The sequence below is a fragment of the Globicephala melas genome, chromosome 13 (genome assembly GCF_963455315.2).
Source record: "Globicephala melas chromosome 13, mGloMel1.2, whole genome shotgun sequence".
Classification (NCBI taxonomy): Eukaryota; Metazoa; Chordata; class Mammalia; order Artiodactyla; family Delphinidae; genus Globicephala; species Globicephala melas.
This window is the reverse complement of record NC_083326.1, coordinates 63229727-63244498: the sequence shown is the minus strand read 5'-3', so window position 1 is coordinate 63244498 and position 14772 is coordinate 63229727. Positions and strand designations below refer to the sequence as shown.

The window sequence follows — 14772 nt, the reverse complement described above, 5'->3', positions numbered from 1 at the left end:
TGAGGCTGGATGAGATAAACCAGGGTGAGAATGGATATGAGAGGGGAGAGTCTGGGCTTGGCCCAAGGACACCTGTGTTACAGGCAGCTGTGGGGCAAGCCTGCCCAAGATAGCTGGAGAGGAGGGAAAAGCCAGGAGGGCAGCATAACTACTGGTCCCTTGAAAGCAGAGCACTGATCACGGGTGCCCCACACCATGACGTAAAGCCACTCAGCAAACGAGGGCGAGCTTTCTGGGACCAGGGGGATGAGGGTGTCCCAGCCGTGGGGAAGCTCCACAGGCAGTCTGTGCCGTCTCCAGGGATACGGCCAGGATTCAGGAAAATGGGCTCTGTGACAACAGGAAGTGTGCATCCTGGAGGGTGAGCAAGAGCTGCTGTCCTGCCCAGGGACCCCTCGCGCTCTGTGTTCTCTGAGCTGACCTGCCTCAGAGAGTTCCGCCCAGGAGCTGCCCTGGCTTCTGCACCTTTTGTGGAGGGACAGTGTCTCCTGCCAGATACCCACCTGCATCCCTCCAGGACCTGTGAGGAGGCAGAACAAAGTCCCCACGCCAGGTGAGGGGGGTGTTAGGTGCCTCGCACCCACCATACAGGCCAACTTGGGGAACTGAGGCCTTGTTTTCACGCTGTCCTTCTTGCTGGGGCAGGATGATGGAGGGGACAGCATTTTCCAAGGCAGTGGAGGGGGGGATTCTCCCAATTGAACCTGGTCCCACCCCACAGGGTGGCAGAGATTGGCTGCTGTGAGGGAGGCAGACACTCCTGCATGGAAACCCCAGAGTGAGGAAACCAAGGACCCCCACCCAAGAGGCAGCTCCTAGAGGCCAGTGCAGGGTGCCGGGCCACGATCTGTGGGGCAGTCTGCTCTGCTGGGCCCACCCTGGCACAGGGACGGAGGACTCACCGGGCTGTGACAAGCCTGCCCCCCACTCCCTGGGAAGGAGAGGAGGGGCAGGTCCCGGCTGGGTGTGGAGTGGAGCCACGGAAGACTTCGAGTCTGGACTGCTTTCTCAGAGCTTGTAGTAGCTTGTTTATTTCTCAGTATCCACACAAGACTCACAAGATTGAGCAGCAGGAACGGGGCTTGGAGATTACCTCACCCAGCCTTCTTATTCCGCGGGTCAGGACGCCCAGGCCCCTGGCACCAGCCCCAGGACGCAGAGACCCCACCCGCCCAGCCTCTGGAGGGTTCTAGGCCAGTCAAGGGGGCTGCGTCCCTGCTGAGGAGATGCCTGAGGCCAGCAGGAAGTGGGCGGGGATGAGGACGCTGGGTGCCACTGTTGACAAGGGGTGGCTCCTGTCCTGGGGTGGCTTGGTGCCTCCTGGGGTGTGGTGGGGGATTGAGGAAGTTGATCTGCTCTGTGCCCCGCACCCCACCCCCGAGTCTCCCCGGCCCTCCTGCCCGCTTGCGCTTGGGAGGGAAGGCGCATGGAGCACGGAGCATCGGTGCGCTCTCCTTCCGCTGGGCGGGTGGCGCGGGGACACACGCAGAGGGGCTCCCGCGTTGAGCTCCAGGACGCAGGCAACTGGGCAGACACCAGGTTAGAGGCTGGCGTCCTCTCCCAACTCCTATTAGGGTAGGTCTGTCCTCTCCCTGAGCCGGCCCCATAAGGTGCCACCGAGCCCAGGAGTAACTCTGCAGCCGTCAGCAGCTCTCCTTCGGGGGCTTCTTGGCTCCCGGCAGGAGCCTCGCGGATGCCGATGTGCGCTTCTGGTGTCGCCACTTGGCCCGGCGGTTCTTGAACCAGACCTGAGGAGGAGGAGGGGCGCTCAGGCAGGCCCAGCCCCGGACCCGCGTCCCGCGCGGTTCCCAAGTGCACCGGCCGGGGGTTCGGGACGGACGCGGGCTGCGGGGCCGGCCCCGCGCAGCGGCTGAGCCACCGCCCCTCATCCGCTGCTGATGGGGACCGGCGCTCGGGCCTCGGGACTGGGACCCCTTTCCCACCCGGAGCATTCTCCTCGTCCGCCCCTTCCCACCCCCGCCTCCGTCCGACGGCGCCCGGGACGCCCCTTCAACAGCTTCGCGCTCTTCCAAGTTCCCCAAATTCCGAAACAGAAACGCGCGCCTCATTTGTCTTGAGCGGGGGGTAGGGGGTTAAAACTAAGGAAAAGAAAACGAGCCCGACCTCTGCTCCAGCCCGCGCCCTTCCTCCCGCGCCATCCCCAGGCGCCGCTGCCAGGGACCCACCCGGCGCCCCTGCTTTCCCGGGGCCTGTGCGCCTCCGCCCGCCACGCGAGGCCGACTCTTCCAAGGCTGCAGGCACCCACCTCCACGCGCTCTTCGCGCAAGCGAATGCGGCCGGCCAGGCGCTCGCGAGTGCCCACGTCGGGGTACTGGTTTTGCACGAAGAGCGCTTCCAGCGCCTGCAGCTGCTCCTCGCTGAAGATGGTGCGGTGGCGCCGCGTGCGCCGCTGTGGACCAGGGCCGCCCGCGCCGGGCGGCGCCCCGGAGCCCCCGGTGGGTACGGCCAAGGGCAAGGGCGCCGCGGGCCCCAGCCTCAGCGGCCACGGTAGTCGCGCGCCTGCGGGACGAGGGCTCGGTGAGGCGCGGGCCGGGGGCCGGGCTCCGCACACCCCTGCGCCGCCCCGGGTCCCTCAGCTCCCGCGCCCCGCGCCCACTCACCCAGGCCGGCGGCCGGCTCCGGGGACCCGCGGGGCGCCGCGCGGGGGCCGCAGCAGCAGCAGCAGGTGCAGGGCACGGCCTCGGGCGCCTCAGGCTGCCGCGGCTCCGCGGGGCTCTGGCGGCCGGCGGGCGGCGGCGGGCGGGCGACCCGGGCCGGGGGGCTGCTCTCGGGTAGGCCGGAGAGGATGTGCTCGATGGAGAAGGGGCAGGGCCGCCCGGGACCCCTGCGGCCTGCCGCGCCCCGCGCCGCCGCCATTCCTCTCGCCCGCCGTCGCCGTCGCCACGGGAATATATCCGTCGAGGGGGCGCGCCGTAATCCCCGAGCCGGGCGCCGCGTCCACGCGGGTTAATCCCGCCGCGCGGCCAGGAGCGTGCTAATCCCCTGCGGCGGCGGAGGCGGGCGGGAGCGGTCGCAGGAAGCCCTGCGCCGCGAGTCCATGCCCCCGACTCGCAGGGCTGGCAGAGGCGCGCAGGGCCGCCTCCAGTGCCCGCCAGCCCCCTGTCCAACCCTGCGGCGTGGGCAAGGGCCCGAGGACGCCCGGACCACGGCAGACCCTGGGCGCGGGGCCGCCTCCTGGCCCAACTCCTGGGTGCCCTGGTCCTGTAGCCACCGCGACCAGGGCTGGTTCCTTGTCCCCTTCGGGGACCTACCAGGCGGAGGAGCAAGTCTGGAGAACACCCCCCCAAACTGCACAGTCTCCTGGCCCCCAAACTCCTGAGCTCCAACCTCAAATGGGGCCCAATACCCTCGGCAACCCCGCGGTCCCACCGCACTTCGGCCCAAATTCCCCCGCCCCCTCGACACACATACTTAGGAGCCCGGGTCTCAACCTCGTGGAGGAAACGGGGTTGCGGGGGGGAAGCTATCTCTGCTCATCACCAAACCTGCAGCCCCACTGCCCTGGGCCTCCAATTCTTTGCCTTTTCTCCTGGGCCCCATCGGAGGCCCCACTTATGTGCTCTGGGGAAACTTATCATCTGCTTTCCGGTACTTCCCAGAATCCACCCCAAATCATTACCACCCCCTCCCCACCCTCATCACAGCCATTCTTCTCAGGAGCTGACTCCTGTGTCCACACCCCCACTCCTCAGCTCCGTCCACACCATCCCTCCGGGTCATTCTGCCCAACTTTGTCGGTGACCTGCACTTTGCCAAATTCCAGGAAGACCATTTCGTCCTCATCTAAGCAGGAAGACCATTTCGTCCTCATCTAAGCAGCTGGCCAGGACTTCTGCTGAAGGCCTTCTCTGGACCTCTGAAAAGTTACTGTGTGGCTCACAGGACAGAGCAGCAGACGGCCTGGCTTCCGCCCCAGCTGTCACTTCCTGGCTGTGGGATAGGTTCCTTCACCACCACCGCCACCACCCCGCCGTGCCTCAGTTTCCCAATCTATAAACTGGCATAATAATAGTGACCTAACTCTCAGGTGCTTGGAGGGCTCAACCAGTTACTGTGTGCGAGGTTAGAACCCCGCTGGGCAGGGGCCTCCATGAATGGCAGGTACCATTAGGGGGGCAACACACGGTCTCATGCTTCTCCTCCCACCTCACACACCCTTCCTCAAGCTCCCTTGCTGACTCCACTCTGGTGTCAGTGAGGACTCTGGACTTCAAGTGACAGAACCTGCGGACTCAACTGTCATAAGAGTCCTGACACCAGGACTGCCCAGGATCTGTTAATCTGGAAGCTCTGTGAAGGAGTCACCACATCTGTGAGTGGGCCACCTCATGGTCGCAAGACGGCTGCCACTGACCCAGAGCTCCCATCTCTTCCCACGTGTCCCTTTGGGTGACCCTGGAAACCTCTCCCAGCCAACTTCCCTCGCAGAACCATGTGCTCACCATTAGATCAGAGAGGCACCTGGGGGCCGACTACCCATCGAAGTCAGTTCCTCAAGGATGGGGGCTACAGGGTCAGTGGTCCTAAAGGCTGGGCCCTGGTTGTTCCTTTATCCCTCCCCATTTCTGAAGCTTCAGACACCACCTCTGTGCCAAGGACTCCCCAGTTGATACCGCCAGCCTGACTTCTCCCTCTGCTCCAGGCTCTCATCTCCCTAAGCATCTGCTCCATGTCCCATTTCAGCCACCAATGAACATCTCCCAGTCACCATGCCTGGGGCAGACTCAAGATCTCAAAATCCATCCCTTGCTTGGTATTTCCCACCTTGATAAATGGGGCGCCTACCCACCTATCCACCTTGGTAGATGCACCATCTCTCCACCTGTCCACCTTGATAAGCGGCCCACTGTGATAAGCGGCCCACCGTGATGCATTTCAAAGATGTCAGCAAATACTTTGACACTCCTCCCTTCAGGAGGTGAAATCTAATCCCCTCTCCCTGAACGTGGGCTGGCTTAGTGACTCGCTTCTAACCACTAGGAGGCAGCAGAAGTGACACTGTGATTTTTGAGGCCAGGTCCTACAGCTGGGTGACACAGTTTCTCTCTCTCATCTTGGGATGCTTGTTCTCCGAGCTCAGCCACCACGCTGCGAGGAGGTGCCTGCAGCCACAAGGAGAGGACAGGCAGAGCAGTTCCTGCCAGCAGCTCCAGCTTAAGGACCAGTCAACAGCCAGTATGGAGCACCACCAAAGGGTGAGTCAGCCTTCCGGTGGCTTCTGTCCCAGCCACCATCTACTGCAATCGCAGGAGACGGAAAGTGAGAACGGCGAGAGGCAACAATAGGAGGTGACTGTGGTGTCCTCAGCACTGAGTGTGAGGTGGCTATCATGGGCTCTAGGTAACCAGACGGGTCCTGGTACTGGAATGCAATGCTGCAGATACAAACCCTAAACCATGGGCACTGGCTTTGTGACCAGGCAGCGGGGGGCGGGGGGAGCGGGAAGGAACCTGCTGAGACTGACGGTGGGTCTTAGGGAAGGTGAGGAGAATGTACTGGAAGATGGAGGGAAGGAAACCCTTGTTGTGGAGTGGCAAGAAGTTTAACAACATTGTCACCTGTCATAGAACAGGAAATAGGAAATGTACCTGGTGAGGCAGATGATGTAGCTACGGAGATGCCCAGCGTGGGTGTTGAAGGAGCTGCCTGGCTTCCTCTGGCTCCCTACAGAGGAAGGAGAAAGAGATGTTCAAAACAAAGCAGCCAGAGTTAGATTTACACCTACCACATGTATCAGCAATTCCATCCCTGGGATTCACCCTGGAGAAATGAAAACTTGTGCTCACACAAGACGCTGCCCATGAATGTTTAGAGCAGCTCTAATCATTATCGACAAAGCTTGGAAACAACTCAGACTCTCATCAGCTGGTGAATGGATGAACACGCCGCGGTCCAGGGTCCATGCACACCAGGGAGGAGCCCAGAGTGACAGCAACACGTGCAACAACAGGGATGGACCTCACACACATCGTATTTAGTAAACAACTTTCAAAAGGCTACATACTGTATGACTGCATGTATTGGACACTTTGAAAAAGGCAACATTGGAGTGATGGCAATGTAATCAGTGATTGTGGTGGGGGAGCACCCGAGGGAGTGGGGGTGGGTGCTGAGGGGAGGCTGGTTCCACTGTAGCCCAGGGGTTCTGGGGCCCCCTTTAGTGAGGTTGGGGTGCACAGCCTTCTCGGCCAAGGCAGCTCCCACCAGTGATGCTCCAGGGAAGGGGCAGCTGCAAGTCACCAGCTCACACCGCTGGGGCACTTCCTGCAGCCCTGCCACCCTCAGCCCACCCACTCTCATGTTAAGTGCACTGAAGTCAAACTCCCCAGGATTCTGGTTGGGCACATTTTCTGGATGTAAGTGGAAGGCTAGTGGGACAGGCTGCAGCTGCCATGGTCCCAAGGCTGTAGCCTGGCACCATCCCCCTCTCCTTATCAGATATATAATGTACAAATATTTTCTCCGATTCTGTAGGTGGTTTCTCACTTTCTTGATAGTGTCTTTTGAAGCACAAGATGTTAAGATTTTGAATAAGTTGAATTGTTTTCTTTGGTTGCTTAAACTTCTGGTGTCATTTCTAAGAAGACATTGCCAAATCCAAGATCATGAAGATTAACCCTGATGTTTTACAGTTTTATAAACTATAAATTTTCTAGTTTTAGCTCTTACATTGATCCATTTTGAGTTAATTTTTGTGTATGATGTTAGCTGAGGATCCAATGTCATTCTTTTGCATTTGGATATCCAGTTGTCCCAGTCCTATCTGTTGAAAAGATTATTCTTTCCCTCCTTGAATTGTTCCCCACCCTCCAGTTGCAAATCAATTGACCATAAATGTGAGGACTTCCTCCTGGATTCTGAATTCTGCTCCATCGATCTATACATTTATCCTTACTGTCTTGATTACTGTAGCTTTGCAGTCAGTTTTGAGATTGGGAAGTGTGAGCTCTCTAACTTTGTTCTTTTTTTCAACATTGATTTGGCTATTCTGGTTCCCACAAACTTTCATGTGAATTTTAGGACCAGCTTATCAGTTTATTCGAAGAGACCAGCTGGAATTTTGATAGAGATTGTATCTGTAGATCCATTTGGGGAGCACTGCCATGTTAACATTAACTCTTCCAATCCATGAACATAGGATGTCTTCCATTTATTGAGATCATCTATAATTTCTTTCAGTAATGTTTGTAATTTTCAGAGTATACATTTTTTACTTCTTTAATTTATTCTTCAGTATTTTGTTCTTTTTGATACTATTATAAATGGAATGGTTTTCTTAATTTCATTTTCAGATTGCTCACTGCAAGTGTATAGAAATACAATTGATTTTGTACATTGATCTTGTATCTTGCAACCTGCTGGATTTGTTTATTAATGCTAATAGCTTTTTGTGGATTCTAAAGGTTTTCTATATACAGGGTAATGTCATTTGTGAACAGAGATCTTTACTTTTTCCTTTACAACACTGGTGCCTTCTGCTTCATTTTCCTAAGTTCCCTGGCTAGAACCTCCAATAAATCACCGAACAGCAGTGGTGAGAGTGGGCACTCTCATGTTGTTCCTGCTCTTAGAGGGAAAAGATTCAGTCTTCATCATAATGTATCATGTTAGCTGTGGATTGTTTTTATAGATGCCCTTTATCAGGTGGAGGAAGTTCCCTTCTATTTCAAGTTTGTTGAGTGTTTTATCACAAAGAACTGTTGTACAATCCATCTATTTTTTTCAGGAGCTAGACTAATGAACTAAATCATGGGTTTGCTAGAGACCACCACCTGCAGCCTTTAAGTCTTTAGCCATGACGTTCAACTCTGCTATTCTTCCTAAGAGAAAGCATTTTTTTCATCTTGGTAGGGGGCAGTTCAGGAGCTCTCACTTACAAAATAGGTCTTACTCTAAAGATTAGAAACCACTGCGGAAGTTCTGCCAAATGTTACATATGTCTATTCCAATTATGCATTCAGAAACTGGAGAATAGCCAGTGGGTAGGTTAGGAGCCCCCTGGCGTCCCCTGTGAGATGGAGTTGGGTCAGTACTCCATTTATCGCCTGCCCTCTCTATATTCCCAATCCAACGGAGAGGCCATGATGGCACATTGGGTCCCAGGGACCAGTGTTAACATGGAGACTGTATCCAATGGCTCTGAGATGGCCTGGGTTTTCCTCTTCTCCAGCATAAAATTACCTGAGGAAAGGGACATACGTACCTTTGCAGAGGATTAGGGGCATCAAGCCTACAAACACTCTCCACAGTGTTGCCGGATCCTTCCTCACGGGAGGAGACTTCAGCAGACGAGGTCTGGGTCTGAGAACTGGCTGGAAATTGAGCAAGGGATCGTGACACTCCTTTGGGTCTGGTGATTTCAGTCTTTTGCTCTTCTATTATTTTATTTTTTAATGTGGTAAAAAATACATAGCATAGAATTTACCATTTTAACCATGTTTAAGTGTACATTCACAATGTTGTAAATCATCATCATTATCATCTCAAGAACTTTCCCATCATCCCAAACAGAAACCCTGTACCCATTAAATGCTAGCTCCCCATTTCCTCCTACCCTCAGCCCCTGACAACCAGGGGTTATGGCTGAATACCATTGCATGTATACATCACATTTTAAAATCCATTCATCCGTCAGTGGACATTTGGGTTGTTCCTACCTTCTGACTATTGTGCATAGTGCTGCTGTGAACATGGGTGTATAAGTATCTGCTCGAGTCCCTGCTCTCACTTATTTAGGGTAGATACTTAGGAATGGAATTGCTGGATCGCATGATAATTGTATGTTTAACTTTTGAGAAACTGCCAAGCTGTTCTCCATAGCAGCAGTACCATCTTACATTCCCACCAGCAAAGCACAAGAATTCCGATCTCTCCACATCTTCACTACCATCTGTTATTTTCCCTTTTTTTTAAAAAAAAAAAATTTTGTAGTCATCCTAATGGATGTGAAGTGGTAGCTTATGTTTTTGTTTTGTTTTGGTATTTTGGCAGCACGTGGGATGGTTCCCCAACCAGGGATCAAACCCGGGCCTCCGCAGTGAAAGTGCTGAATCCTAACCACTAGGCCACCAGGGAACTTCCCGGTGGCTTATGGTTTTGATTTACATTTCCCTAGTGACTAGTTATGTTGAGCATCTTTTCATGTGCCTATTGGCCCTTTGTAGAACATATTTTTTGGGGGTAAATACAATCCAAATTTGCTGATTTCATGTATTAATTTATAGACCTCAATTTGATTTTGTATATACTTTAAGGTTTTCTATGTAAACGACTATATCACATGAACATATTATCTGCTAGTGTTACTTCTTCATCTACAATCTTTATGGCTTTCATTCCTTTCTTCCTTTCTTTTTTTCGGCACAGCATGGCTTGCAGGATCTTAGTTCCCTGACCAGGGATTGAACATGGGCCCTGGCAGTGAAAGTGCTGAGTCCTAAGCACTGGACCGCCAGGGAATTTCCAGGCTTTCATTTCTTTTTCTTGTGTTATTGAAATGTCTAGACCTCCAGTAGATCATTGAATAAAAATTGAGACATCAAACATCTTTGCCTTGCTTCCAGTCTGAGAGAGAAACAACTCAGTCTTTAAGCCCGAAGTATGATGATAGATGTAGGTCTTTCATAGATGCAGCAAAGGTTATATTTTTCATAGATGAAGGAAAACCCATCCCCTTGCTTTTCCCAGTTTCTCAAGGCTCATAGCCTGTTCCTCCATCTTCAAAGACAGCAACAGTAGGTCAAGTCTTTCTGACCATTGTATCATTCTGACCTCTTCTCCCCCGCTTCCACTTTTAAGGGCCCTTATGATTACATTGGGCCCACCAGAAATAATCTCCTTATCTCAAGATGATAAACTTAATCAATTGCAAAGTCTCTTTTGCCATGTAAGGTAACATATTCACAGATTCTGGGGCTCAGGATGTAGACATTTTCGAGGGGACCATTATTATGCCTAGCACAGTTTGATCCCTGGTCGGGGAACTAAGATCCCATATGCCACGCAGCATGGTCAAAACAAACAAACAAACAAAAACTAAAAAAACAAACAACAAAAAAAACCGGTATCTAGTAATTTAGATAAGCCTCAAAAGATATTTAAAATGAGTGAGCAGAGTTACACTTCTCTTAATGGTAGAGTCACTTGCTTTGGACTAATCCTCCTATGGATAACAATGATAAACTCTGAACAATACATTTTTAAAAAAACTGAAAACACTGGATATGAACAGGTATAAACTAGAAGGAGGGTCAACACTTGTACCAACACTTAGGACTTCAACATCTCTTTTTGGGGGCACACAACAGAAGCATAGGGGGACTAACCATTCCAGTTGCACACTGAGAGCCCTGCTTCCTGGGAAACTGATGAACAGGGTGACACGGGTGAGGGGTGGAGTGTTAAGCGACAAGGCATTTGGGTCCTTGGAAACCCCCACGGAAGCACTGGGGCAGACACAGGCTGCTTCAGTTTTCAACTGTCTCGAGGAAGCAGGGACCAGCCTTTTAGTCCCTATGCCGGTTAGTCCTTGTCTGCTGTGTAGGTGGCTCCACCACCCAGGGCAACATTCCAAGGTGGAGGCAGCTGTGCACCATTGGTCGCCAACACTCAGAGGCGCAGGATGGGTGAGCTGACCACTGAAGGGGTCCACGACACCATCCGCTGGTCCACACCCACCCACTGGTCCTCCTTGGTGAACGGCCTGCCTTTCCACCTCGCTACCTAGGTAAACAACACCTAGAATTCCGTTCACCTTGGTAAATGCACACCTGTCCACCCAGGTAAGTGGCCCACCCACCCATGTGCCTCCACGACACCCACCTGCCCTCAGAGCTGCCCCAGCCTCAAACTGCATGCAGTGCTGGACACTCCCCTACTGCCACCCCCAAATCTCACCAGTTCTGCCACCCCCTCAGTGCCAATGCAGATGCCGGCCACCTGGGCCCCCACAATGGCCTTTCTACATACTCCCGGCTACTCTCCTGGCCTGAGACCCTCCCCAAAATGAGCCTGCTGTCGTGGCTCAGGTGCGCTCTGCATACAGATCCAATCACGGCACTCCCCTGCTCCAAACGCTCAGGATAAGAGGATCAGCTGCCTTATCTCCGTGCTCCCCCAGCCCCTGGACTCTGACACCTCTGTCCACCTGCCCCAGCTGGCCTCTGCCTCCTTCCTCCAGCTGCCCAGGCTCTGGGTCAGCTCCGCCACTGCACCCAGCTCGCAGCCAGCCCGGTGCTCTCAGCCCCATCCTGGGGTTCAGCGTGGCTTCTGCAGAGGGGCCTTCCCTGCGCACCCCACCTGCCCGCCGCCAGGGGTCTCAGGCCCCCTCCCCCCGCACACGCTCCCTCCACAATCCCAGTCGCTCCCGGCTGCCCTCCCTTCTGTTTCCCCGACTAAAGAGCGGACCCAGATGCTTCCAGGACTGGTCAAAGCTGGTCAGTGCCAAGAGACAGGGGCAGATGGGGGGCAGGAACTCCGGGGGGTGAGGAGGGGGCAGAGGAGCATCAGGGGCCAAGGGAATGGATCTGCAGGTAAGTCCTGAGGAACCACGGGCTTTGGACAGTCAGAGGCCGGAGCACAAGGTAGGCCCAGCAAGGTCCAAGGCCGGTTTGGGGGTTAGGTCCCATCAAGTGCGGAGGTGAGGCCAGAGGGGAGGCGGGGTCCCTCGGCAGCCAGGGTGGGGGCGGGGAGGGGTCCTGGGCGCAGCTCGGGGCTGGGGAAGGCGGACTCGGGATGAAGGTGGGAAGTGGCCCCCACCCTCCCTCTCCCCGCAGCGCCCACCCGGGCCCCCTTTCCTGCCCCCTCCTCGGCGGGACAGGCGAGGCCATCAGGATTCCCCTGATTGCTTTCTTTCATGCCGGTGCCTTTCTCAGCAGCAAACGCCCGCTAATGCCTCCTTTATCACGGAATTAGGGGATTTAGGGCCCACAGCACAAAGAGGCCCTCGATAGCAGCCGTAATCAAGGGCCAATCGGCCGATCTCGAGCGGGCCCGGGAAGAAAGCGAGCGCGGGGATTAGCGCGGCGGGGCCGAGATAGCATCGCGCGGCCGCGGGCTGAGGCCGCCGGGGAGGGCCGGCCGCGCCGCGGAGAAAGGCCGGCTTAGCCGCTCGGCGCCGGGGATTCTGAAACCATTAGCGGGGATTAGCACGAGGGTTAATCTGCTTTGGCCGCTCAATTGTCAGCGGGACGCGCACGCGGGGGACCCCTCGGTGGAGCGGCCGCTGGACCTCTGCAGTCCAGGCCCCGGGCTGGTCTCGGTTTTCCCAGCGGTGACTGGGCCAAGCCCGGTCCCGAGAACCAGAGGAAGGGATGAACCCTTCGGTCCCTCAGGCCAACGGGTTATGCGTGCACCTGGCCCAGCAGGTGTGAGTGGAGCCTGGGTCTTGGCTGTAGCCTCCACCTCTGCCAGCCTCTGCGGGAGGTCAGGGCACAGCCCCTGCCTGTCCTCAGGGACCCCTTCCCTTCTCCTGGCCGGCTCCTCCCCATCCTGTTCCCCTCTGCACTCCACGTCTGGCTCTGTTCACCCATTGTGGACTTGGTGCCGGCCTACCCACTGAGCAAGGCACACACCCGTCCCCATCCCACAAGGCCAGGAAGCAGGTCGCAGACCAAGAGGATGCTGTCCGAGGCCAGGGAGGAGCCACTGCTTGCAGACCCTCCATCTCTCCCTTGGAATCCCATCCCAGGGTGTGGACCCCTGAGCCGGCTGATGTGATGCCACCTGCGGCCTCCCCAACCGCTTATCTTCAGCTCCCTCATTAGGTGGGGCAGGGTGAGGACTGTGCAGACCTGGGCCTCCATAGATCCCAGAGAGGTCCTCTGTCTCTGCCTGGGTTTTCCCATCCGAGAAGTGGGGCTGACTGAGAGGAGGAAAGGTCCTGGCAGGAGACCCACTGACCAGGGGTGCCACCTGTGTTTACTGCTGCCTTCTGGAGGGACATGCCCCAGGCCCCACTCCTTCTCCTGCGTTGGTAATGACAGGCTCTGGGAGTGGGGGACTTCGAGGGGTGTGCATGCACCATATGGTTGCCCTGGGCGCCTCTTCCATGGGGATGTGCCATGGTCACCGTGCCTTACTTGAGTCCACGATTGGAAACAGGTGGCTGGGCTGGAGATGGCCAGGCAGGCCATTAGTGGAGGACTGGGCGGCGCCATCAGTGGAGAGGCTGGTGGACCTCCTGGTCCCATCCCGCGACCCTATGTCCTTTCCCGTGGCTGAGACTGGGGACTTTAGAGCAAAAAGCTGCACGGGGAGGAAGATACAGGGGTGAGCCTCAGGCAGGCGCGTCAGGAGCGCCCGTGGCAGCGTCCAGCGTGGGCGTTGGACGTTGGGGAGGGTGGGCGATGGTGGCTGCGCCGGCCGAGCGCTGACTGTTGGAGGCTGCAGACGAGGTCGGGGCACAGGCGATCCGCTCCGAGGACCTGGGTCTGACGGCAGGGAGCAGGAGGGGCCTTCAGATTGCCGGCCGAGCGCATGCGCGGGCCTGCGCCGGCCGGGCGCGCAGTGACGCCATCAGCGCGCGCCGCACGAATTCCGGGCGTGAGCGGCGCCGCTCCCCCCAGCCTCCTCGGTTCTCTCTCTGTGAGGTCAGGCCCCGAGCTCCCTGCCGGCGTCGCGGGTTCCCGCCCCGGCGAGTTGGGTTCCTCCCTCACGAGCGGGTCCGGAAAACTTCCGGAGTGTCTCCGGATCTCCGAGGCTGGGAGCTGAGTCGCCCTGAAGGTCTGCGGCCTTTAGCTGACGGCACGCGGGCACAGCTTCGCCCCGCGCCCCGGCCCCGGTCGCGGATGTTTCTTTACCTCCCCGATCACAGCCCTGGGTCGGGGGGTGTTCCCTCGGGCCGCGAGGATAGTGGGCTGGAGGCGGGGCTCCAGGGTGCGGTCAGCCTGGAGGGCCGCCAGGGACAGACAGGCCTGTTGGCCCGAGAGCTTGAGCCCTAGATCGCTTTTCAGCGGGGGGTTGGGCGGCAAGCTACTGCCGGCTGCTGAGCAGGGGCGCTGGGATGGCCCATCTCTGGAGGTCACTCGGGAGATGACAGTCCTGTGGCCAAGTGGGGCCACCGGGCCAGGCCCAGCCAATGGAGGAATAAGTGGGAGTGGCTGGCCAGGCCGAGGAAACAAAAGTGACAACAGTTGGGGAGTGTCAGGCGTCAGGGCCTAGACCAATCTGAGCAGAGGGGAGGTTACTCTTAGGGATATTCGCCAGATGGGCGTGGGAAGAGAAGAGCTACAAGGCCACACCAGGGGCCACCATGTTGTCCATGGTTCACCCACTCTGTTGGCCTAGGCTACGTTTGTCCACGATCCTAGGTGTTCTCTGTGGCCCTCCCATTGTCCTTTTCGGCTAGTTCTCCGCTGTGCCTGCATCTCTCTCCTTGGGTCTGTTGCCAGATCTTAAGGAGGCAGGAGATCCTCAGACCCCCCCGATTCTGTGACTTATACAAAGGATCCTGGTCCAGGGAATCTGAGAACACGTAGGAAGTAGAATGTCAGTGAGAAAAATACTCTGGCATCCTCAGCTCAGATTGTGTTTGCTGTGAAGGCTGAGGGCACAACCCGAAAAACAGATTTCTCTTTGTTGGCTTAAAGGAGAGAGACCCATTTGTCAGGAGTGACTCTGTGTGTGTGTACTAAGCTCTGATTGCCATTCATCACCTACACAAGGACATGGAAAAACCAGAGGACGCTTGTGCAATAGTGGGTGAGGAGAGGCCTCAAGGAAGTGGGGGCGGGGGGGCCCTGGAGGGCAGCT

General features: G+C 56.4%; 1 protein-coding gene across 5 annotated transcripts; it reads right to left on the bottom strand.

Annotated features, from left to right (window-relative positions):
* Positions 1–1013: 1013 nt before the first annotated feature.
* On the bottom strand, positions 1014–13977 carry GSC2 (goosecoid homeobox 2). 5 transcript variants are annotated; one of them, XM_060310592.2, is made up of 4 exons: positions 12813–13959; positions 5610–5685; positions 2267–2520; positions 1014–1748 (listed from the first exon to the last, which is right to left on the bottom strand). In XM_060310592.2, exons 1-4 carry the CDS (start codon positions 13209–13211, stop codon positions 1644–1646), a joined length of 834 nt encoding a protein of 277 aa, XP_060166575.1. In that variant the 5' UTR covers positions 13212–13959; the 3' UTR covers positions 1014–1643. The 5 variants fall into 5 exon arrangements, 3 of the variants coding, with proteins under 3 accessions (XP_060166575.1, XP_060166576.1, XP_030692246.1); XM_060310593.2 differs by having other exon boundaries at positions 13101–13959; XM_030836386.3 differs by lacking the exons at positions 5610–5685; positions 12813–13959 and adding an exon at positions 2622–5596.
* Positions 13978–14772: the final 795 nt, after the last annotated feature.